The sequence below is a fragment of the Pseudophryne corroboree genome, chromosome 8, assembly GCF_028390025.1.
Source record: "Pseudophryne corroboree isolate aPseCor3 chromosome 8, aPseCor3.hap2, whole genome shotgun sequence".
Taxonomy (NCBI): Eukaryota; Metazoa; Chordata; class Amphibia; order Anura; family Myobatrachidae; genus Pseudophryne; species Pseudophryne corroboree.
Window position 1 is genome coordinate 181,703,351 of NC_086451.1, and position 25,286 is coordinate 181,728,636.

The 25,286-nt window shown below is 45.1% G+C and overlaps 1 protein-coding gene across 2 annotated transcripts in view; it reads right to left on the reverse strand.

Moving 5' to 3' along the window:
- Positions 1–25,286, reverse strand: part of LOC134948776 (gamma-aminobutyric acid receptor subunit alpha-3-like) — a 995,050-nt gene that overhangs the window by 42,961 nt on the left and 926,803 nt on the right. For both annotated transcript variants that reach the window (XM_063936997.1, XM_063936998.1), the window contains exon 8: positions 22,158–22,310. In XM_063936997.1, coding sequence (XP_063793067.1) covers positions 22,158–22,310 — 153 coding nt within the window. The remainder of the gene's footprint in view (positions 1–22,157; positions 22,311–25,286) is intronic.

Below are 25,286 nucleotides of genomic sequence, written 5' to 3' on the forward strand. Positions count from 1 at the left end.
AAAATCACTAATTATACGTCCAAATCACTGGAATTAAATGGCAAAATCTCGCTATCGCCTGCGTAGTGAAATTTAATCTAGATGGGATTTGTTACACATTACCTCCATCAGTTGTCTAAATCCCACTGCACTAATGGCGGATACAGGACGCATGTCTAACAGCAACATAAGTGTCAAGGCCTCAGTTATGAGGGCTTCCATCGTTATATGAAGCTAAACCACTAGTCCTGAACATTGGCCAGAGCCTCAGCCGTTCGTTGCCACTCCGTGTCGTAAATGGTATATTGGCAAGTTTACGTTTCTCAGACCATTTAAATTTCTTTTTTGGGGTCTTTTTACTGAACTTTGTTTTTTTGGATTTTACATGCCCTCTTCTATCACAATGGGCATCGGCCTTGGCAGACGACGTTGATGGCATTTCATCGTCTATGTCATGGCTAGTGGCAGCTGCTTCAGCACTAGGAGGAAGTGGTTCTTGACCTTTCCCTGTTTTATCCTCCAAATGTTTGTTCTCCATTATTTTTCTGGAGTGATATAACACAATATGTGGCACAAGAGAGCATACCACTACTCCTCACAGGGCAAACCCTGTAAAAATTATTTGGATTAAATATTAATAACCCCAACTTCCGGTTCCAGCTCCCATGTGATCGGGAGCCTGGCGTGAGAGCTCCGTTGCTACCCGGCCAGCACAGCAAGCAGAGCCGCGCTAGCGGACACAAACCCGGCGGTTCCCGCAGCCTCAGTGAGGGGAAGGTCTCCTCCACCATATGGAGAAGTTTCTCACCTCTTCCATGCCGGCAAAGCAGCAAAGATCCTGCTCTGAGCGGCGCCGGGCAGAATCCAATATGGCCGCCACACCGGACACACAGGATGGTCCGCAGCTAGATGATGGGTCTCGGCCTGCCTCTCCCGACCCCGCAGCCCCAGACTCATATGAGGATGTCGTGAAAGCTATCAAGGTAACGATGGGGCCCCTCATGGACACACACGCTGCTAAGTTAACGCAGGTGGCACAGGACATTAAGTCTCAGATGAAACAGCTGTCCCAGAGGGTATTAGTCACGGAGAAGAGATTGGGGGAAGTGTTCCAAGATGTTGCAGAATTGAAAACGAACACTGACACTATGCAGAAATCTTATTACCAAGTTATGAATAAATTAGACGACATGGAGAACAGATCGAGGAGAAATAACCTCAGGGTCATGGGCCTAGCAGAATCTCTTAAAGGGCCAGACCTATACCGGTTTCTACAGGAGTCTCTTCCAGAGTTGCTGGACATTAAGGATACATGTGCAGACATGGTAGTGGAGAGGGCCCATCGTCTCGGACCGCCCAGGGCAGGTCAGAACGCGAGGCCACGCGTGGTAATTTTTTGTTGTTTAAACTTTCTGCATAAAGAAGCTATTTGGTCTGCTTCCAGGAGACACAGAGCTCTGGCATGGGATGGTAGGGACATTTGTCTCTTTCAGGATTACTCCGCAGAAGTCTCCCGAGCCCGCAAAGATTTCTCCCAGATTTGTGCTGTACCCTGCACGATTACAGCTCTTTGAAGGGGAATCATTTTGTGACTTTTCTAATGCGGCTGACGCAGCTGGCTACCTGTCTGAAGGAAGAAAGTCGGGACACTCATCCTCTCCTGCTTCTCCACTTTCCACATCATAGGCCCTGTGCTGAGAGATTCACGCGTCACTTGATGAAAGGCCTGGAGGTTCCGGATGGGACTGCTTGCATGCCTGCTATTTGTATGGTATCCATATGCGGGGAAAAAATTGCTTAAGTGATACTCATCCAGTTTACAAGTACTAAACACCCTCTTTTCCTTAATCTCAGTTTAGTTTGCTCAGCTGGGCTGGGGGGAAGCTGGGAGTTTCATTTTTTCATTGAAGGTTGCTATTGACCGGGGTGTGCTAGGGGTAAACACGCCATGTTTGAAGTTAACATTACGGATTTCTAAATGGCTGGAAGTCCTTATTTCTTGGATGATGGAGGCGAGTTGCAGCCTCCTGTCCTGTTCTGCTTTTTTGTTTCTATATGTTGTTACCCTCTCTGTGTCTTGTCTAGTCCCCCCTGTATGTTTGCTCAAGTAGCGTGGTGGGTGGAACAGTGGTGGCTGGACCGCCATTGCCTTTATGTGCTTGTCATTACTTCACTGGGTCTATTTAGATTGGCTGCATGTCATCTTTAACGATTAGCACATGGAATGTGGGGGGTATTAACTCCTCGGCTAAGAGGAAAAAAAATATTATGTATATGAACAAGCTCCGTATGGATATAGCTTTCCTGCAGGAAACGCATTTCCTTCCTCTAGAGATGGCCAAACTTAACACACTTCGGTGGTCAGTGTTGGCCTCGGCCCCATACTCCTCTAAGGCACGGGGGGTAGCCATATTGATTAGACAGTCTCTTTCTTATACTGTTCATTTTGTAAAGGTGGACCCGCAGGGTCGGTATATTATTGCAGACGTCACAGTAGACTGCAAACGCCTATTGCTATGTAACATATATGCTCCGAACAATCGCCCCAAAGGGTTTTTTCTAGAAATGCTGAACAAACTGTATGGTCATATAGATTCCAACATTGTGTTAGGGGGTGATTTCAATGTGGTTTCGTCTCATGTTATGGATAGGATTGTGGCTTCCAGTCGAGGGCTCAGCGACCCTAAAGTGGGTGTTAACTATATAACCCGCCGGCTGCGGGTGTTGGATGTGTGGAGGGCGTGCTATCCGCTAGAACGGGATTATACTTGCCTGTCAGCTGCATATGGTACGCTTTCCCGCATTGATTACTTGCTGTTGTCAGAACATATGTTCCCTAAGGTAATGGATGCTGGGATCGAAGCTATAAGTATCTCGGATCATGCCTTATGTTGGATTAAGCTGGCGGTGCAGGTGGATAAGGGTCCGATGCAGCAGCGGCGGTTCCCTGGAAAAGGCACCGGGACCGGACGGCCTCTCCAATGATTATTATAAAATCCTAATGCCCCACATCCGGGACACATTGCAGGTATCTTTTAATGAATTACTCTCCGGCCGGGCCCTGCCTGGTTTCTTTAACTCAGCATTCCTCAGGGTGTTGCCGAAGCCTGGCAGGGATCCGGAACTCCCGGAATCTTATAGACCTATTTCCCTGCTTAATACGGACTATAAGCTGTTTACCAAGATACTGTATTGGCTGACAGGTTAAAACTCGTATTGCCCTCCATTGTCCACCCAGATCAGTCGGGATTCTTTTGGGGCCGCCAGGCGGTGGTTAATATAAGAAAAGTCTTAACAGTAATGCAGAGGTTACAGTCTTCCTCAGATACGGGCACCAATGTAATTTTATCACTTGACGCCAAAAAGGCATTTGATATGGTGACTTGGGACCATTTATTTGATACCCTACATAGGTTCGGGGCCCCATCAGCCTTTGTAGAAATGTTGGTCTGCCTATACACAGACCCGGCCACGCAAGTATTAGGCAATGGCTATATTTCCTCCCCCTTCTACATCCAGAGAGGCACCCGTCAGGGCTGTCCTCTATCCCCTGTACTATTCGCCCTGCCCTGGAGCCACTGGCGATATCCCTCCGTGGCGCGTCTTCCTTTAGAGGCATTTTGGTGGGCAGGCTGGAGGTTAAGATAGCGTTGTTTGCTGACGATATGTTGCTATTTATCGCTGACCCCAGCAGGTCGATAGGACCTATAGTTTGCATCATTGATAGCTTTGGATCCTTTGCGGGTTACAAGGTTAATCTTTCCAAATCAGAACTCATGCCTCTATCGGGAGATGCGTCCTTTTTTAATAGGCACCCGATATTGTCCCAGTTCCCTAGGACCCAGAGGGCTCTTAAGTATTAGGGGATAATGATACCCACATCACTGGAAATGTTGTATACAGTTAACGTTGCCCCTGTCCTGACGTCTGTCCGGGCTCTCCTAGACGGGTGGGTTAATTTGCCCTTGTCCTAGCTGCGAAGGGCCACGGTCCTTAAAAGTGTAGTGTTCCCGAAACTCTCGTATATTTTGCAGATGCTGCCATTACGCCTTACAAAAAAAGACTGTAGGTCTGTAAATTCCATGTTCTCTAAATTCTTATGGGGGGGGGGGGAGGAAACCAAGGATTTCTTATGCTAAACTTCAGATGCCAAGGGAGGAGGGGGGGCTGGGGATTCCAGACTTGGAAGCGTTTAGTAGAGCGGTGATGTTCCGCTATGTCACAGACTGGTTATGGCAGCGTTCTTGTTTTACCAATTATACATTGGAGGAGGAACTGTTTGCCCCCTTCTCTCCCAGCGCCCTCCTTCACACCCCAAGGAACAAGTTGCCGGCATCACTCAAGGCGAATATTATCCTTTCAGATACTCATGGAGCCTGGCACTATTCCAATTCCAAATTACATAGAAACCCGGCCTCCTCCCGTTACACAACATTCTGGGGGAATCCCTGCTTCAGTCCTGGGCTGGAAAATGCTAACTTTAAGCAGTGGCGGGAGCGGGGAATTTCGTCTATTAGAGACATATTTGACCCTGGGGGAAGGCATATGCTCTCCTTTGAGGAATTAAAGTCCAAATATGGTATAGCAAACTCAAATTTTTATATGTACCTGCAAGCCCGACATTTTGTCATAACTATGGCTGTCCCTATGACCTCGCCAGACAAATAGGATCCGATAGCCACACTCTTCACTCTCACGAATGCCTCGGCTTATCGTTTATCTTATTATTATTATGACCATTTACGGGTGATACAGATGGAAAAGCTATGGAAACGTACGGTTTCTAATTGGGAGGGGGATGTACCGGACTTCCCGGCGCAACCAATTCTACTGAAATCCTGTCAGTATACATTTAAATATCTACACTCGGCGCAGCTTAGGAAGTGTACTTTAAGTTATTACACAGGGCTTACATAGCCCCGGCCCAAAGAGTGCATATGATCCCAGATGGGAATAGTGAATGTTTAAAATGCCACATGTCAAGGGCCTCCTTTTTTCATTGTTTTTGGACATGTAGGAAGATTGCCACGTTTTGGAACAAAGTTATTGTATTTATTAATAGAACTCTCTCATTGAGGGTCGCCAGAGACCCCATAGCTTGTTTATGCAACTGTTTTGAGGGTTGGCCTCTTGGCCCGGATAGGAAGCGGGTTACGCCCATTCTCACGGTCATCCTCACGGTAGCTAATAAGGTTATTTTGAATCATTGGACGAAGATGTCATCTCCCTCTTTGGGGGAATTAAAAAATGTTCTTTTACTGTTTCTCTATTTCGAGCGCCAAGCCACCTTGCCAGACATTGAGAGGGGAGTCGCTCGCTTTTACTCGAAATGGGAGCCTTACATTGACAGTCTAGACATTGATACACAGGGCCACATTGAAAAGCTCTTTGAAAATATCTCCTGGGTTCTTCCCAAACATGTAGATGCTAATTGATATGAGTTAATACCTTGCTATATTGAGGTTGATGGGCACATGGAATGGGGTAATGTATGTATGTATGCCACTCGACTAAGGAGTGAACTGTCTTGTCTTGTCTCCCCACCCCCCCTTCCCTTTTCCCTTCTTGTGGTCTCCCTTATTATTTTATGACGTTTATAAGTGGGTGATGACAGTTTACAGTGTACAAGTATAGGATATGCGAAATTAAGTGGTACGAGTTGCAAGGCACAGAGACACTCGCAGTACTGTTAATGCTGTAATGTATGTCTGTATCTTGGCCATTCCTATCTTTTTCATTTTGACTCACCACTGTATGTAAAATTTTACATTATAAAAATGAGAAAATAAAAACAGTTTAAAAAAAATAATAATATTAATAACCCCTTTATTTGGAGTAAATAATATACATCACAGGAAAGCACCATTGAATTTATATGGCAGCACCACTGGACTGTATTTATACGGAATTATATGGATTTATACGGAATTATACGCCAGTATTCCGAATATTATATGGCAATATCACAGGAATTATATGGCAATATCATAGGAATTATATGGCAGTATTTCGAGAATTATATGGCAATGTCACAGGAATTATACGCCAGTATTCCGAGAATTATACGGCAATATCACAGGAATTATACGTCAGTATTCTGAGAATCATATGGCAATATCACAGGAATTATACGGCAATATCATAGGAATTATACGTCAATATTCCGAGAATTATACGGCAATGTCTCAGGAATTATACGCCAGTATTCCGACAATTATATGGCAATATCAAAGGAATTATCCGGCAATATCATAGGAATTATACGCCAGTATTCCAAGAGTTATATGGCAATGTCACAGGGATTATACGACAGTATTCTGAGAATTATACGCCAATATCACAGGAATTATACGCCAGTATTCTGAGAATTATATGGCAATATCACAGGAATTATCCTGCAATATCATAGGAATTATACGTCAGTATTCCGAGAATTATATGGCAATGTCACAGGAATTATATGCCAGTTTTCCGAGAATTATACGGCAATATCACAGGAATTATACGTCAGTATTCCGAGAATTATATGGCAATATCACAGGAATTATACGTCAGTATTCCGAGAATTATATGGCAATATCACAGAAATTATACGTCAGTATTCCGAGAATTATATGGCAATATCATAGGAATTATACGCCAGTATTCCGAGAATTATATGGCAATATCACAGGAATTATACGCCAGTATTCCGAGAATTATACAGCAATATCACAGGAATTATACGGCAATATCATAGGAATTATACGACAGTATCATGGGAATTATACGGCAATTATACGCCAGTATCATGGGAATTATATGCCAGTAACACTGGATATATGGCAGCAGAGGACACCACCACTGTGACTGGTCACTGGACTGATGCTGCACAAGACACTTCCCCTGGTCTGATGCAAGACAACACAGTATCACTGAAAAGGACTTATACAGCTACACTGGATATATGGCAGCAGAGGACACCACCACTGTGACTGGTCACTGGACTGATGATGCTGCACAAGACACTATCCCCGGTCTGATGCAATACAACACAGCAAAAATGCAAGGGACTTATACAGCAGCCAACAACACTGGGGACATTTAGCAGCAGAGGACCCCAACTCTGTGACTGGCTGGACTGATGCAGCATAAGACACTGACTACACTGGACTAGACCGAGCAGCACAACACAGCACAAAACTCACCACCCCACTTTCCCCGCCCCCACACAGACACTGAGGATGAAGACACATCCTCTCACTACACTCTCCGACACTGGAGTGAAAATGGCCGCGATGCGTGGCTCCTTATATGCAATCCAAATCCCGCGAGAATCCGACAGCGGGATGATGATGTTTTGCCTCGTTCGAGTTTCTGAGTCAGGCGGGAAAACCCGAGCCTGGCTTGGAACTGGACTTGAATCGTGAAGTTCGGTACGGTTCGGTTCTCAGAGAAATGAACCCGCTCATCTCTAATAGAAACCTCCTAATGTCTGATGAATGGCCCTGTGTATGAATCAGTAATAATAGGATTTTGGTACCTGCCGGTAAATCCTTTTCTCATAGTCCGTAGAGGATGCTGGGGTCCACATTAGTACCATGGGGTATAGACAAGTCTACCAGGAGCCATTGGCACATTAAGAGTTTAAGAGTGTGGGCTGGCTCCTCCCTATATGCTCCTCCTACCAGACTCAGTCTAGAAACTGTGCCCGAGGAGACGACATACTTCGAGTGAAGGACTTAACACAGATAGTGGTGAGATTCATACCAGCTCACACATACAAGGCATGTCAAGACAACTAGCTAGAACTAATCAGCAACGGCTGAAACATTAATTACCAAGTAACATTGCAGTACTCAACTACACAAAGTGGTACTGAACTAAATAACAATAGCAGGAAACAAAGCGCTGGGCGGGCGCCCAGCATCCTCTACGGACTACTAGAAAAGGATTTACCGGTAGGTACCAAAATCCTATTTTCTCTATCGTCCTAGATAATGCTGGGGTCCACATTAGTACCATGGGGATGTACCAAAGCTCCCAGAATGGGAGGGAGAGCGCGGAGGCTCCTGCAGAACTGATTGACTGAACTTCAGATCATCAGAGGCCAAAGTATCGAACTTGTAGAACTTTGCAAACGTGTTCGACCCCGACCAAGTTGCAGCTCAGCAAAGTTGAACTGCCATGACACCCCGGGTAGCCACCCAGGAACACCCCACCTTATGAGCAGAGTGGGCCTTAACAGATTGTGGACACAGCAGTCCTGCCATAGAATAGGCATGCTGGATAGTGAACCTAATCCAGCAAGAAATAGACTGCTTAGTAGCAGGACACCCAATTTTCTTGGGACCGTATAGGACAAACAGAGAGTCCGACTTCCTGTGACGAGAAGTTCTCTTCACATAAATCTTCAGAGCCCTCACGACATCTAAGGTCTTTGAAGTAATCGAGGAGTCAGTAGCCACTGGCACCACAATAGGTTGGTTGATATGAAATGCCGACACAACCTTTGGAAGGAACTGCTAACGAGTCCGGAGCTCAGCTCTAACCTCATGGAAGTTCAAGTAAGGGCTTTTGCATGACAAAGCCCCCAGTTCAGAGTCACGCCTAGCAGAAGCAAAGGCCAACAAAGTGATCGCCTCCCATGTAAGAAATTTGAGCTCCACCTGCTGTAGAGGATCAAACCAATCCGACTGGAGAAACTGCAACACCACGTTAAGGTCCCAAGGCGCCATAGGTGGTACAAAGGAAGGTTGGATATGCAGAACTCCCTTCAAAAAGGTCTGAACCTCAGGGAGGGCAGACAATTGCTTCTGAAAGAAAATGGACATGGCTGAAATCTTGACCATCACAGATCCCAATCTCAGTCCCGTATACACTTCTGCCTGCAGGAAGAGGAGAAACCGTCCCAGTTGAAATTTCACCGCAGGAAACTTCTTGTACTCACATCAAGAGACATATTTCTTCCAAATACAATGGTAATTTTTAGACGTTACCCCTTTCCTAGCCTGTATGAGGGTAGGAATCACTGCTTTCAGAATGCCCTTCCGAGCAAGAATCAGGTGCTCAACTTCCATGCCGTCAAACGTAGCCGCGGTAAGTCTTGATAGGCGAACGGCCCCTGCTGCAGCTTACTGCTGATGACCACCAAACACACCACACACACACAGGATGGGGTAAGACAGAGTTTCCCCCCCAAGAATGGCAAGAGAGAGACAGATATTGGAGCCAACCCACACCAGCGCTTTACACAAGGAGAAAACCCCCTATCAGCGCTGACTTGTGCTCCTTAATAGGACACACAGTCAAACAATCAGTCTCCCCTCCCTTCTACAACCCCCTGGTACCGTGATACAGTAATCTGGAGCTGCTGTGGAGGGACCAGGATCTTCCTTCAGCTATCAGCATGCAGGAAAATGGCGCTGGAACACTCCGGGTCCGCTCTGAGTAGAAGCTCTGCCCCATTCATGGCGCTGTCTTCTCACTCTTCTGATATGAAAACTGGTCTGAGGATTTGTGCTGGCTGGGATCCCTGGGGCCCGACAGGCTTGCTGACCAGTTGGAGGGGCAAGCGCTGGCCCATGGCGCCCCTCACAGCGCTGCACAGTGTGCCTCTGGTGCCGTCCAGGAGCGCGGTTAATACCGCGCTCACTCCCCTGTTGCTGCTATCTTCACACTAGCCCCCCGCTTGCTTGGGGGGTCGGTGACTAACTCACCACTGCTTCAGCTCTGTAAGGGGTCAGCGGCATGCTGCTGGGGTGAGCGGTTCCCCTGCGGTGAAGACCGATCAGCCCCTCTGGAGCTCAGTGTCCAGTCAGCGGAGTCAGTGGCTCAGACCCTGCAGGGCGGACACTGCTCCTCCCCTTAGTCCCATGCTGCAGGGAGGCTGTTACCAGCAGCCTCCCTGTAAAATAAAAAACTCTAAACTAAACTTTAATTAGGAAAGCTCAGGAAAGCTCCCCTAGCTGTGACCGGCTCCTCCGGGCACATTTTCTAAACTGAGTCTGGTAAGAGGGGCATAGAGGGAGGAGCCAGCCCACACTCTTAAACTCTTAAAGTGCCAATGGCTCCTGGTGGACCCGCCTATACCCCATGGTACTAATGTGGATGCCAGCATCCTCTAGGAAGTAAGAGAAAACACTTTAACCTTACTTAAAATAACGACACAGAGACTTAGATTTGGCAGAAACTGTTAGCTTATATATTTCAAATAGCTATAACTTTAAAAAGCTGAAAGGAAAATATTTAGAGAATCATGGCAAAGAAAGAATGGCTTGTCGAAGTCAAAAATATTATAGCCACATGCATCACTTACAAACACCACACAGATAGCCTCCGTGCGGGTGCTTGTTCTGCCGTGCGTGCGCATAATCGCAAGCTACGTATAATCGCTCACGCGGTCGTGTGTGTTAGCGCGTGGTGTGAGTAATTACGGTAACATATGCATTCACATGGAAAAGCCACAAAGACATATCTCATATTTAATTCATATAGCACATAATTTACACAGTCTACACGCACCACACCAGCGAGTTTCATTTATTTAAAAGGTACAACAACAGAGGGATTCGACTTTACAGGATATGAGGGGACAGAATTAGGTTAGGAGGTGGTGTTCGGTATCCAGCTGTACAGTATTTTAAGATCAATATTCCGGTAGCAGTTTGCAGAAGATAGCACGCTCTTGCGCATAGATATGCGCAGCAACAGAATATTAATATTACACTATATTTACTGTACTCTTGATATTCGTCGGGAGCCCAGTGGATAACATCTGCAAGTGCACCTGGACCAGGCATCGCCAACCTATTCAAACCAACCTATGACCCCTCCTGTACTGTAAATGACCAGCCCTTTGACCTATGGGTGAAGAGATTACAGATTTCATTGTTTCATGATTTGGACTAATGTATAAAAGCCATGCTGCCTGGCCAGTCAAACACATTCTCTGAAGGTCAACTACCCAGATTGAGTGAGGGCTGGAACCGGGTAGTGCTGGTGAACAAATGTATGTATCCATTGATTGTAGCCTCTTCTCTTATGTGATTGTATTATTGTTGTAATCCCCTTTTGAGTAAATAACTGTTGGTGGGTTGTATCCCAACATTTTTAAGAACAATTTGGTGTTGCATTCCTTTCCTGTTAGGGGTTATAAAGTGTATTCCGCCGCACGTGTAGCCACATTGTGCTTACAGCGTGACGTGCACACGCAACGTGTACGCATCTGTTAGGGGTTTTACACACACGCGCTTAGCGGTCGCAGCGGCCTGAACAGATATATATTTAAGGTATTGCTTTTTCTTCCTGAAAGTTAATCAAACTTAACAATTAGGGGCTCTGTCTGGTTCATCTCACACTCACAGACTTGCAGGCCATAACAGACTATAATCTATCAGCAAAGGGTGGAGACGCATGTTAAATAACCTTGCATTGTGTTAAAACCAGTTTGTGCTGTTAGATCACGTCTGTTCTGTCTAGTCTAAAGAGGTGCTGATGTAACCCAAAAGACACAGGAAAAAAGCTGTTTAAAATCTGTGTGTAAATTTTTTTTGCGCGAAAAGCGTACACAAAGCGTACAGATGTTTTGCATGCTCTGTCACATATTGGCCCTCATTCCGAGTTGATCGCTCGCTAGCTGTTTTTAGCAGCAGTGCAAACGCTAAGCCGCCGCCCTCTGGGAGTGTATCTTAGCTTAGCAGAAGTGCGAATGAAAGATTAGCAGAACTGCACAGGAAAAATTTCATGCCGTTTCTGAGTAGCTCCAGACCTACTCCCACCTTGCGATCACTTCAGTCAGTTTAGTTCCTGCTTTGGCGTTACTCCTGCGTTTTTATTAGGCACACCTGTGTTTTTTAGCACACTCCCTGAAAACGCTGAGGTGCCGCCCAGAAACACCTACTTCCTGTCAATCAAACAATGAACACTCGAGCGACTGAAAAACGTCGCTTGAGCTTCTGTAAAACTACAACGTTTTGTGTGAAAGTACATAGCGCATGCGATCTGCGTACCATGTGCATACCCATAAATGCTGTTTTTTCACCTGGTCGCTGCGCTGCAAAAAACGGCAGTGAGTGATCAACTCGGAATGAGGGCCATTGTTGCCATAGGTTAACAGTCATTATAGATCTGTGTGAAATGGGATACATTTGTTTGCTATATATATTTGATAGTTTGTTTAGGGAATAATTGTAAAACACAAAACGCAGTTTCCAGCCTAAACGTTTAGGTTTACACTCAAAAGAGGATCACCTTTGGGGTGACTTCCGGCGAGCGTACTGAACAAGTGTGTGTCGTGTTAGTGAGTAATAGTAGTTTTATTGCTCACATTTATCGAGATTGTGTGGTTCAGTGAATTGCGAACGCACGTTTGTACACGCGGTATGGAACGTGAGGACAGCATACAGAAGCGTGCACGTGGCGCAGGGTCGTACACGTGGCGCAGAGGCACGCACGGTCGCGTGTTCACACAAGGTTGCATAGAGTTGCGAGCGCAAGGTAAAACCACACAATAGCTGTTCAAGTTAAGGCGGGAATACATTTAATAAAATAGCACATAACTGTCCAATTTCAAAAGCAGATTATTGTAAGACTTTGTTTAAACTGTACTACCTCTGGGATAAGACTACTAGTCAAAGGGAGTGATATTTTTCTGTACAGAAAAACACTGTATTTGTGTGAGCTGAAAGAAGGAGTGAGTGTACTGAACTTGGAAATCGGTATACCGTGGGGACACCGAGTAAGCAGAGGCTTGGTGTTGTAAGGTCAGCTGACTTACATTAATAAATAGAGAAGTACGCAAGTCGCGAGGAGACTTGCACAGGAGCGTGATAGAGTATAGAATTGTGTATTGAAGTTAAGTAACAAGTATTTATACGCTGTGTGATTGGTTTGTGCATGCGATACGTGGTGCAACGTGATACCAGTTTGCGTACTTTTGCGTAAATTGCGTTATCATACGCGTCGTGTAGAGCATACGCAAGTGTGATTTGTGTATAGTAGAAGGAAGTTTTTTCGCTATCTCTCTCAGGAAGAAATTGTCCAAGGTGAGACGTTCACTGGAAAGGGGGATCGACGGTCTGTTTCTCTCCCTACACAAATTCCAGTAAATAGAAACCAGTTGCTGATAGGGTCCTCACTGGGTACGCGGTGGTCACTCTTGGAGTGAGTCGTGGTACACCAGCAGTGTGGAGTGAGTGTAAAGCGCTCGGAGAACTTACACTGTCTGTTCGTTGTGCAGTTGAGTATTGTGTTTAAAAAGTCCGCAATGGGATCCAATTGCACAAGCGGAAGGCGTTCAGCAGCCAGGGTTCAGGCTGAAGAGATGCTGCCAAAGGGGTCAGCAAGGTTGATAATGTGTGGGAAATATGGTCCACACGCGGAGGCTTTTTGCAATGAATGGGTACGTATGACTGCTGAAGATAGGGCATCATTCCCTAGGATGGGTTCTTTTGAACCAGAGGTACTGCAGAGCATAAGAATTAGAATATGTCTGATCAAATCTAGAAAACAGAGGATCAGACATACCGACTGTTTAAATCTGTGGCAGCAGGAGGGGGAGGTGCAAAGGGAACTGGCTCGCACAGCAAGTTCCAAACCTAGCGGGAAAGCGATTGTGAGCGCACCACCACCGCCATGTGTCAATGGAGAGAAATTGGCTACAACCAATGATGCATTGATAAAGGATAGCAAAATGAATTATCAATGTGTTAACCCTAACCCATGCCAGTTGTATCCTGAATTTAATTTTCCCCAAGGTAGTGAGGAGGATGACGAGCCTAGCACAATATCGGCACTCTCTTTAGCAGCTACCATACAGGATACTCAGGAGGGCACGGCCCAACCGGTGAAAATAGTGGCGATTCCCCCCAGCGCAGGGGCGAGTGAGGTCGTGTCCACCGGTAAGTATGGTACCATACATTATGCAGAGAAAATAGCTCCCCTTATTATAGAGACAAACAGAAATGAAGTGGTTGAGCTAAATCCAGTCAGGGTGATTGCAGTCCCCAATGGGAAAACTGACAGTCAGGGAGTAACCCCCATCAGGAATATTGCAATGCACTGTCCTTGGTCCCAATCAGAACTGAGATCAATTATATCAGAATTCCCCGATCCCAGAAAAGATCTAGTCGGATGCCAGAAATTCATTAAAGAATTGGGCAATGCCTATGAGCCCACAAATAAAGATTGGCGAACAGTGTTACGAGCGAGTTTACCCTCAAACATTGACATCCCAAAATTCATAACTGACTGTAAATTAGATGTAGAAGTGCCTCTCACTGATGAGTACAACCAGGAGAATGTAAAGCAAATCAGCCTGCAATTAGGAGTGTATTTCCCTACTGTTGTTAAGTGGAACAAAATTTTCTCCATAAGACAGGACAGTGAAATTGCATCCGAGTATTTCCATAGAGCACTGCAGGAAATGACTAGATACACGGGGATAGAGGATATTAAGGAGAATGCCAACCACAGGCAGGTAGCTGTCTCTGTGCTAATGGATGGATTAAAGGACGCACTGAGGACGAGGGTGCAAACCTCTCTGCCAAATTGGAGAGGTATTTCGGTAGCTGCGCTAAGAGAGTCTGTCATTGAGCATGATCGCAACATCACTAAACACAGGGAGTCGCAAGGAGACAAGCTGATGATGGTGAGCATACAGGCTCTAACAGGGAAGTCCCATCAGCTTAAACCCCAGACACCTGATGGTAAGTCACGGTCAAAAACATGATAACTTTGCAATAGAGAAGGGCATTTTGCAAAGGAATGTAGGAGTAAAGGGACACATAATGTATAGAGACCCCCAAGACATGAATACGAACCACATTACCAGACACATAGTTGGGAACAGGGAACACCTAGAAGAGATTATGAGCCGCATAGAGGGGAAACAAGGAGGCATCCACCAAGGAGGAACTGGCAGGCCCCCAAAAACTCACAGTTATCCCTCGCAAATATGGTAGCTGCCAATGCCCGGCGGGAGGGTCCCACTACATAATAGAGGTTAGGCCACACCTGTAGTCTGCAGCCAGTGAAATTGATTGCTGGCCTTGGTAGTGACCCTGAAGTCATGGTTGATGTAGCTGGTGTATCCTTACCTTTTCTTGTAGATACAGGGGTGGCCAGATCAGTGTTAAACTCCACCACAGGTGTAATGACCACGGGAAAAACGATTTCGGCAATAGGAGTAACGGGAAAAGTGCAGCAATACCCTTTGAGTAGACCTACAGATATTACGATAGGGCCCTTGCAAACAAAACATTCTTTTCTGCTGGCTGCATCAGCTCCGACTAATCTACTTGGCAGAGACCTGTTGTGTAAAATGCGGTGTGTCATATACTGTACCACTGAGGGTGTGTTCTTAGATATCCCTGAGAACCATACACAGGAGATACAAGATATATTAGACACCCCTCAAAGGCTAATGTTGCACTCTACTGTTATAGGCATGTGTCCATCAAAGGTAGAGGAAATGATATTGCAAATACCGGGTTCCCTTTGGACCAAAGATGTACAGGACACTGAATTGATGGCGAATGTAGCCCCAGTAGCAGTACAAGTAAAAGAAGGCAGGATAGCTCTAAAAATCCCCAAGTACCCTCAGAAGCCATAGGTGGAATTAGGAGTATACCCCGTCATAGAACGGCTGCTACAGCAGGGCATCCTAGTCAGGACGTCCAGCACAACCAATAGTCCCATTTTCCCTGTGAAAAAGAGTGGGGGTGGGGTTACAGGATAGTGCAGGATCTAAGGGGGATAAACAAGATAGTTGAAAGCCAATTCCCCGTAGTTCCCAATCCAGCTGTCATCCTAATGCAGATTCCCTCAACCTCCAAGTTCTTCACCGTCATTGATCTCTGCTCTGCCTTCTTTTCTGTCCCTCTCCACCCTGACAGCGAATACCTCTTTGCCTTCACTTACAGGGGAGTACAGTACACCTGGACTCGTCTTCCCCAAGGTTTCATTGACAGCCCAAGTATTTTCTCTCAGGCCTTACATGACTGTTTGCAATCTTTTTAACCTGAGAGCGGGTCAGTGCTAATACAATATGTTGATGACTTGTTGTTGTGCTCTGACTCATTCGAGTCGTCCTTGGCAGACACTAAACAGCTTCTGTTTCATCTCTCCCAGACAGGACACAAGGTTTTAAAGGATAAGTTGCAGTTGTGTCGGACTAAGGTTAAATACTTTGGGCATTGCTTGACGCAGGAACTTAGGCACCTGACCACTGCCTGAATACAGGCCATCCGCAACATGACTCTGCCACAAACTCAGCAACAGATCCACACTTTCCTTGGAATGTGTGGGTATTGTCGGAACTGGATTCCAGGGTTCTCTATACTGGCACTACCGCTGCAAGAAATGGTCTCTTCGAATAAACCGGAACGGGTCTCTCATACAGATGAGTCCGAACTGGCGTTTGAGAGACTAAAGCAGTGCTTGTCACAGACACCAGCATTAGGTATGCCAGATTATGAGAAGCCCTTTGAATTGTACAGTACTGAAAGCGCTGGGTGCGCGGCAGGAGTCTTCACACAGAAACATGGTGATGCCAGCAGACCGGTAGCCTACTACAGTGCACAGTTGGACACTGTAGCACGGTCTCTCCCCACTTGCTTGCGAAGTGTTGCAGCTATAGCTCTGCTGGTATGTAAAAGCGAGGACGTAGTGTTAGGACTCGACTTGACCATTCATACACCTCATGCAGTATCAGCCTTGCTAAACTCCGTCCAAACCAGACATGTCTCATCCGCTCGATTTACAAGGTGGGAACTATCACTGATAGCTCCTGTAAACATCACCATAAAGAGGTGCAGTACACTAAATACTGCATCTTATTTGTCTAGTGTGCCTGGTCATGCACAAAGGGTGGAAGATGAGAATGATGGTGAAGGAGGATTTAGTGCAGACACCGATACGCATAATTGTATGGAATACCTGAACCAGACATTCACTGCGAGACCTGAAATCAGTGACAACCCACTGGAAGGAGTAGACTTTACCTTCTACACTGACAGCAGTTGCCACAGATAGACGGAATCGGGAGACCTGTGCACCGGGTACGCAGTTGTAAATGATGAAGGTATTATAGAAGCTGAACCCCTTGGTCCACCTCACTCAGCACAAGTCGCTGAGCTGATAGCACTGACCAGAGCATGTGAGTTGGCAAAGGGTAAGTCAGCTAATATATACACGGACTCTAGGTACGCCTTCAGAGTAGTGCATGATTTTGGGGCCCTGTGGCGCCTCAGAAATTTAATGACGGCAGCTGGCACACCAGTAGCGCATGTGTCAACATCAAAAGGCTTCTGACAGCAATACAGGAACCAGACAGAGTGGCTGTTATCAAGTGTAAAGCACATACTTACAACCAAGACCCAATTTAACTTGGTAACAGCAGGGCAGACAAAGCTGCAAAATCAGCAGCAACCACCACCATACAAACTAACATCACCCCACTGATGACAGTTAACATGGTTAACATGCAACAGTTAATTGAAATGCAAAATTTGTGTTCCCTACAGGAAAAGGTGCTCTGGAACGGATATGGTCAGGAGCCCTCAGGACTTTGGGCAGATGGACACTGTAAGCCAGTGGCCCCCAGGGCATATCTCCAAAGCCTAGCTGATGCGGCACATGGTCTGTCTCATCTGGGTAAGGAAGGTATGTGCAAACTGGTAAGAGCCTACTGGAGTGGACCAGGGTTCTCTTCTCATGCAGGTAAGAAAGCAATGACATGTCTTACTTGCTTGAGGAAGAATATTGGTAAGCCATCCCATATCCCTCCTACAGACGGACCTTTTCAGGTAATAAAAATCGACTTCATACAGTTACTACTCTGTAGGAATTTGAAATATGTGTTAGTTTGTACCGATGTCTTTTCAAACTGGGTAGAAGCATTCCCCGGGGCCACAAATACTGCTGTGTTCACTGCAAAGAAAATCGTGCAGGAATTTGTGTGCAAATATGGTATCCCTAGAATGATTGAAAGTGATAGGGGTACCCATTTTACAGGTGAAGTCTTTCAGGTCATGTGCAAACTGATGGGTATTAATAGCAAGCTGCATACTCCATACCAGCCACAGGCAAGTGCGAAGGTGGAGAATGAACAGCACTATTAAGAATTAACTGAGCAAAGTGATGTCTGAAACTGGATTGTTGTGGCCAGAAGCTTTGCCACTAGTGTTGTACAGCATCAGAACCACTCCCAGGTCACCACTTAACTTATCACCCTTCGAAGTTCTTTTTGGTCAACATCCTCATGTAATGATAGATCCCCAGGATGATTTGAAGTGCAATAACGAAATAACTGTGCAATATTTGGTTAGGATGAGCCAGCAATTGAGAAGTCAGCAAAGGAATCTAAATCTGGCGAATTCCTGACCTACCAAGCAGCAATTGTCATGACATTGAGCCTGGGGATTATGTGATGATTCTAAATTTTTTACGCTCAGGTTGCCTCATAGACAGGTGGGAAGGACTGTATCAAGTTTTGTTGACCAGCACAAGAGCACTAAAGGTTGCCGAGAGAGAGACTTGGGTCCACTCGTCCCACTGCAAGAAGGTTGCTGACCCAGAGAAAACTTGTGACAAAGAGCAAGGTGAAGAGAACCTCGAATCACTAGAGAGTCTGTTCCGGGAAAGCTGAGAGGCAGGACTGTTGAACGACACCTGAGCGCGGAGAACAACAAAACCAAGGATGGTTGTCGTACCATTTTTCTTTTTTTTCACTCCCACTGCATTTTTTTTGTTTCCCTTCTTATTTTTGCTCCTTAACAAAATGGATCTACATCAAGAGACTGTGTTTCGGCTTTTTCTGGTGACTCTGTTTTTGATCAGGACAATCTGTTTTTGTGAGGGCCCCCGAGACGTTGAGCAAGGATCTGGAATGGGTTCTGATGGCGAGTACGGATTCGTAGGATCTCAGGAGCAGCATATCACTCTAGTAAAGGCTGGTATCAGTAAACGATCTGGTAGTCACAGAGCTCGGAGGCAATGTGAAGGGTTATTGTCTGATGAATATTGTATATGTAAGCATTGCGAAAATATAGTCGAGGATGGGTGCATCCAGAGATGTCAGTCAAGCAGTAATATTGACATTGGCCGACATCCTTTAAGTGATTACCACTCATTAGTGGGTAAAGTCTTATACCAAACATTATGCTGGGTGTGCTCACAGGTACAGTACCTCAAGGACAGAGTAAGTCGGGATTAGTGCCATATCCTTTAACGATAGATGAGGTACTCGAATTACGGGGTGGGAGACCGGTGGACAAGAAATTCAATATATCTAGGCCCCCTAGCTTGAAGCTCCACCAGTACCACGTAGATAGGTCACTGTTATGTTTTAATGTGTCCAATTTCCGGAAACCAGGAAATTGGGAAGTGACATGGAATAAGCAGACAATGACCTTTTCACACAGAGCTGATAGAATACCTATCGACTCTGAACTTGTACGCAAGATAGCCACCAGTGGTAAGTACTTTCGGTATAGGTATACACGTGGGATTAAAACCATGTGGGCTGGAAAAGTGTCGCAGGGGTATTGTGCCCACATCATCCAGCCCGATACTTGTCCTGAGCAAATGAGAGAACTAGGGATTGGTTTCTTTATTAGGAAGATATGTGATATGGTGTTGATGCATTTTGTCCCTTATGTTCTCCCAGATGATGTTTATTTCATATGTGGGAGGAAAGCGTACAAGTGGCTTACTTCGAGCTCTGAAGGGTTATGTTATTTTGGGAGAGTACTACCAGAGGTCATTACCATAGCACACGACAAAATGAAGGACATTCACCGCAACGCTCAGACTCCTTATACTCATACCCATTATGAACACACCATCAAGAGACACCTCATAGATAGGGCAGAGCACGCAGCCTCTGATTTGATCCATGAATCTACTGGGATTCAAGTTCTTCTCGCATTAGACATCTCACTAGGCTATACATTTTCCACCTACAACTCTCCCCCAGTCATCCGAACTTTGTATATAATGTATAGATAATATTTTCAGTTTTATTAGTAAGGAGTGGCAGTTATTGTTGACTGCCAAAGGGTGGACTGTCGAAGTCAAAAATATTATAGCCACACGCATCACATACAAACACCACACAGATGGCCTCCGTGTGGGTGCTTGTTCTGCAGTGCGTGCACATTCTTCCAAGCTACGTATAATCGCTCACGCGGTTTTGCGTGTTAGCGCGTGGTATGAGTAATTACGGTAACATATGCATTCGCATGGAAAAGCCACAAAGACATATCTCATATTTAATTCACATAGCACATAATTTACACATAGGGGGTAAATTTACTAAGGTGGAAGATTTTTAGAACTGGTGATGTTGCCCATGTCAACCAATCAGATTCTACTCACCATTTATCTAGCTGCTTCTAGCAGATAATAGATATAATCTGATTGGTTGCTAAGGGCAACATCACCAGTTCTAAAAATCTCCCACCTTAGTAAATTTATCCCCAAGTCTACATGCACCACACCAGAGAGTTTCATTTGTTTAAAAGGTACAACAGAGGGATTCAACTTTACAGGATATGAGGGGACAGAATTACGTTAGGAGGTGGTGTTTGGTATCCAGCTGTAAAGTATTTTAAAAGCAATATTCCGGTAGCAGTTTGCAGAAGATAGCACGCTCCTGTGCATAGATATGCACAGGAACAGAATATTAATATTACACTGTATTTACTGTACTCTTGATATTCGGCGGGAACCCAGTGGATAACATCTGCAAGTGCACCTGGACCAAGCATCGCCCACCTATTCAAACCGACTTATGACCCTTCCTGTACTGTAAATGACCAGCCCTTTGACCTATTGGTGAAGAGACTACAGATTCCATTGTTTCATGATTTGGACTAATGTATAAAAGCCACACTGCCTGGCCGGTCAAACACATCCTCTGAAGGTCAACTACCCAGATTGACTGAGGACCGGAACCGGGTGGCGCTGGCGAACAAACGTATTTATCCATTGATTGTAGCCTCTTCTCTTATGTGATTGTATTATTGTTGTAACCCCCTTTTAAGTAAATAACTGTTGGTGGGTTGGATCCCAACATTTCTAAATACAATCTGGTGTTGCATTCCTTTCCTGTTAGGGGTTATAAAGTGTATTCCGCCACATGTGTATCCACATAGTGCTTACAGCGTGACGACGTGCGCACGCAACGTTTACGCATCTGTTAGGGGTTTTACACACACACGCTTAGCGGTCGCAACAGCCTGAACAGATATATATTTAAGGTATTGCTTTTTCTTCCTGAAAGTTAATCAAACTTAACAGGCTAAAACACCTTCCACAACCTGTAAAAACTGACATCATCATAATAATCATAAAACATACAAGCTACACTAAAGTGCCATATTCAGGGCCCAATTTGAGGAGAGATGTGTGCTGAGCGGCACACATCTCTCCCCCTGCTCACCTGCTAGATTGGCCTGCATGCAGGCCAATCTAGCACCAGCGACAGCGATGCGCTGTGCTGCACATCGCTATCGCTGTGAGGGGTACACACGGAGTGATCGCTGCTAAAATTCTAAGCAATCTTGTCAGATTGCTTAGATTTTAAGCAGGGATCGCTCCGTGAGTACCACCCTTAACAAAGGTATCCACTCAACCTTCCACCTTGACTATCAACCTGTATGTGTGATGGGGCTGCCCCCATTTGGGTGGTCCAGCAGATATAAACAGTCAACGAAGGTGAATGCACCAACAACTAGGAACCAATCAAAAACCAATCGATATACACCCTAAAACAGGTAACATGGTGTTCTTTCAAGCAAAGTTTCTAATCACAGAAAAAACTTTGCTCCGCCACCATAACCTCACATCACTGAAGTCACCACTGAAGATCAGGGGTTTCTTAGATTTTGCACCTCTGTTTAACGCAAACCCGGGATAACGTAAGGACATCCACAAATTCAGTTGGGAAACTTATATTGGAATGTGCAATAAGCTGGATAACAGTCAAAAGCTTTCATACATAATATGGAACAATGGTTTTTGATTTAGTATTTGTACTGGACCCTTTATATAACAGCTCTTGAGGTTATGGTGAGGTAGACTAAAAGAAAGCCAACATGTATTTACTGATAATGTTCAAATGAATCAGTATAAATAAACAATATTAAAAGAACAGAGAGATTATGTTTAGATTTTATACAGTGCATTAAACTTACCAAACACTGTCCTAGCTGGTACAGACTCCCTATTAAGCCAGAAGGACACCTGTGATAGGATGACCGTCATTATGCATGGGAGATAGGTTTGTATAACAAAGTATCCAATCTTGCGCTTCAGGTGGAAGTGAGTTGTCATAACAATATATTCACCTATAATGAAGATATGGACAACATTTACAGGTTTGCAAGGAACAAAACTGCACATACTATAATATTGTTCAATTCCTTGAACTAATTATATGTCAGTCAATCTATATATATATATATATATATATATATATAAAATCCAAACAACGGGAACTAACCACATCTTCAGATATGCTTCATGATTAATACCAATACTCAGGCTTAAAGTATATAATTTTGATACTGCAACGTTGCGGTTATATAAGACCTTTGCCAAGCAACTTTATCATAAGGTGTTAATTATCACTATGAAGTTAATGAGATATCTGGACCCTTCTGCAGAAATTTGCGAAATGGTGTGAAAGAAAGATGCTGTGGTATGAGCAGTAAAGGCATCGGTCTCCTAGCCGACAATGTACCTGCATATTCCGCCCAACCAAACGCCCCTATTCACTTGATCTCGCACCCAGCAACTCCTTTCTCTTCCCTGAGATGAAGAAGTCACTTAGGCGTTGGCGATTTAACAACACAAATTATGTCATTCTGGAAGTGGAACAGTGGTTCTCAAGGAAATCGCAGCACTGCTATAATAATGGGTTACAGAAGGACAAGAAACGTTGGCAGAAATGTGTGGCTCTGCAGGGTGACTATGTGGAAAAGACCTAAGTTCAGCATACACACATTTAACTTTCTATCATATTCTGTTAATCATATTAATATAAACTTTGTGATACACCGTGTGTGTGTGTGTGTGTGTGTGTGTGTGGGTGTGTGTGTATGTATATATATATATATATATGTATACAGGTTGAGTATCTCTTATCCAAAACGCTTGGGACCAGAGGTATTTTGGATATCGGATTTTTCCGTATTTTGGAATAATTGCATACCACAATGAGATATCATGGTGATGGGAACTAAATATAAGCACAGAATACATTTATGTTTCATATACACCTTATACACACAGCCTGAAGGTAATTTTAGCCAATATTTTTTATAACTTTGTTCATTAAACAAAGTGTGTCTACATTCACACAATTCATTTAGGTTTCACATACACCTTATACACACAGCCTGAAGGTCATTTAATACAATATTTTTAATAACTTTGTGTATTAAACAAAGTTTGTGTACATTGAGCCACCAAAAAACAAAGGTTTCACTATCTCACTCTTACTCAAAAAAGTCTGTATTTCGGAATATTCCGTATTTCGGAATATTTGGATATGGGATACTCAACCTGTATATATATATATATATATATATATATATACATAGTCCCAATAAACAGACGGCACTCAGAGGCTTGAAAATAAGAATTAACTCACCGGTAATTCTATTTCTCGTAGTCCGTAGTGGATGCTGGGTACTCCGTAAGGACCATGGGGAATAGCGGGCTCCGCAGGAGACTGGGCACTCTAAAGAAAGATTAGGTACTATCTGGTGTGCACTGGCTCCTCCCTCTATGCCCCTCCTCCAGACCTCAGTTAGGGAAACTGTGCCCGGAAGAGCTGACATTACTAGGAAAGGATTTGGAATCCAGGGTAAGACTCATACCAGCCACACCAATCACACCGTACAAATTGTGATAACTATACCCAGTTAACAGTATGAAACAATAATGAGCCTCATTAACAGGTGGCTCATAACAAAACCCTTAAGTTACGCAATAACTATATACATGTATTGCAGAGAGTCCGCACTTGGGACGGGCTCCCAGCATCCACTACGGACTATGAGAAATAGAATTACCGGTGAGTAAATTCTTATTTTCTCTGACGTCCTAGTGGATGCTGGGTACTCCGTAAGGACCATGGGGATTATACCAAAGCTCCCAAACGGGCGGGAGAGTGCGGATGACTCTGCAGCACCGAATGAGCAAACTCAAGGTCCTCCTCAGCCAGGGTATCAAACTTGTATAATTTTGCAAAAGTGTTTGAACCCGACCAAGTAGCAGCTCGGCAAAGTTGTAAAGCCGAGACTCCTCGGGCAGCCGCCCAAGAAGAGCCCACCTTCCTCGTGGAATGGGCTTTTACAGATTTAGGATGCGGCAGTCCAGCCGCAGAATGTGCAAGTTGAATCGTGCTACAGATCCAGCGAGCAATAGTCTGCTTTTATGCAGGAGCACCCAGCTTGTTGGGTGCATACAGGATAAATAGCGAGTCAGTTTTCCTGACTCCAGCCGTCCTGGAAACATAGATTTTCAGGGCCCTGACTACGTCCAGCAACTTGGAATCCTCCAAGTCCCGAGTAGCCGCAGGCACCACAATAGGTTGGTTCAAATGAAACGCCGATACCACCTTAGGAAGAAATTGGGGACGAGTCCTCAATTCCGCCCTATCCATATGGAAAATCAGATAAGGGCTTTTACATGACAAAGCCGCCAATTCTGACACACGCCTGGCCGAAGCCAAGGCCAACAGCATGACCACTTTCCACGTGAGATATTTTAGCTCCACGGTTTTAAGTGGCTCAAACCAATGCGACTTTAGGAAATCCAACACCACGTTGAGATCCCAAGGTGCCACTGGAGGCACAAAAGGAGGCTGAATATGCAGCACTCCTTTAACAAATGTCTGAACTTCAGGCAGTGAAGCCAGTACTTTTTGGAAGAAAATCGACAGAGCCGAAATCTGGACCTTAATGGAACCCAATTTGAGGCCCATAGTCACCCCTGACTGTAGGAAGTGCAGAAATCGACCCAGCTGAAATTCCTCCGTTGGGGCCTTCCTGGCCTCACACCAAGCAACATATTTTCGCCATATGCGGTGATAATGTTTTGCGGTCACATCCTTCCTAGCTTTAATCAGCATAGGAATGACTTCCTCCAGAATGCCCTTTTCCTTTAGGATCCGGTGTTCAACCGCCATGCCGTCAAACGCAGCCGCGGTAAGTCTTGGAACAGACATGGCCCCTGCTGCAGCAGGTCCTGTCTGAGCGGCAGAGGCCATGGGTCCTCTGAGATCATTTCTTGAAGTTCTGGGTACCAAGCTCTTC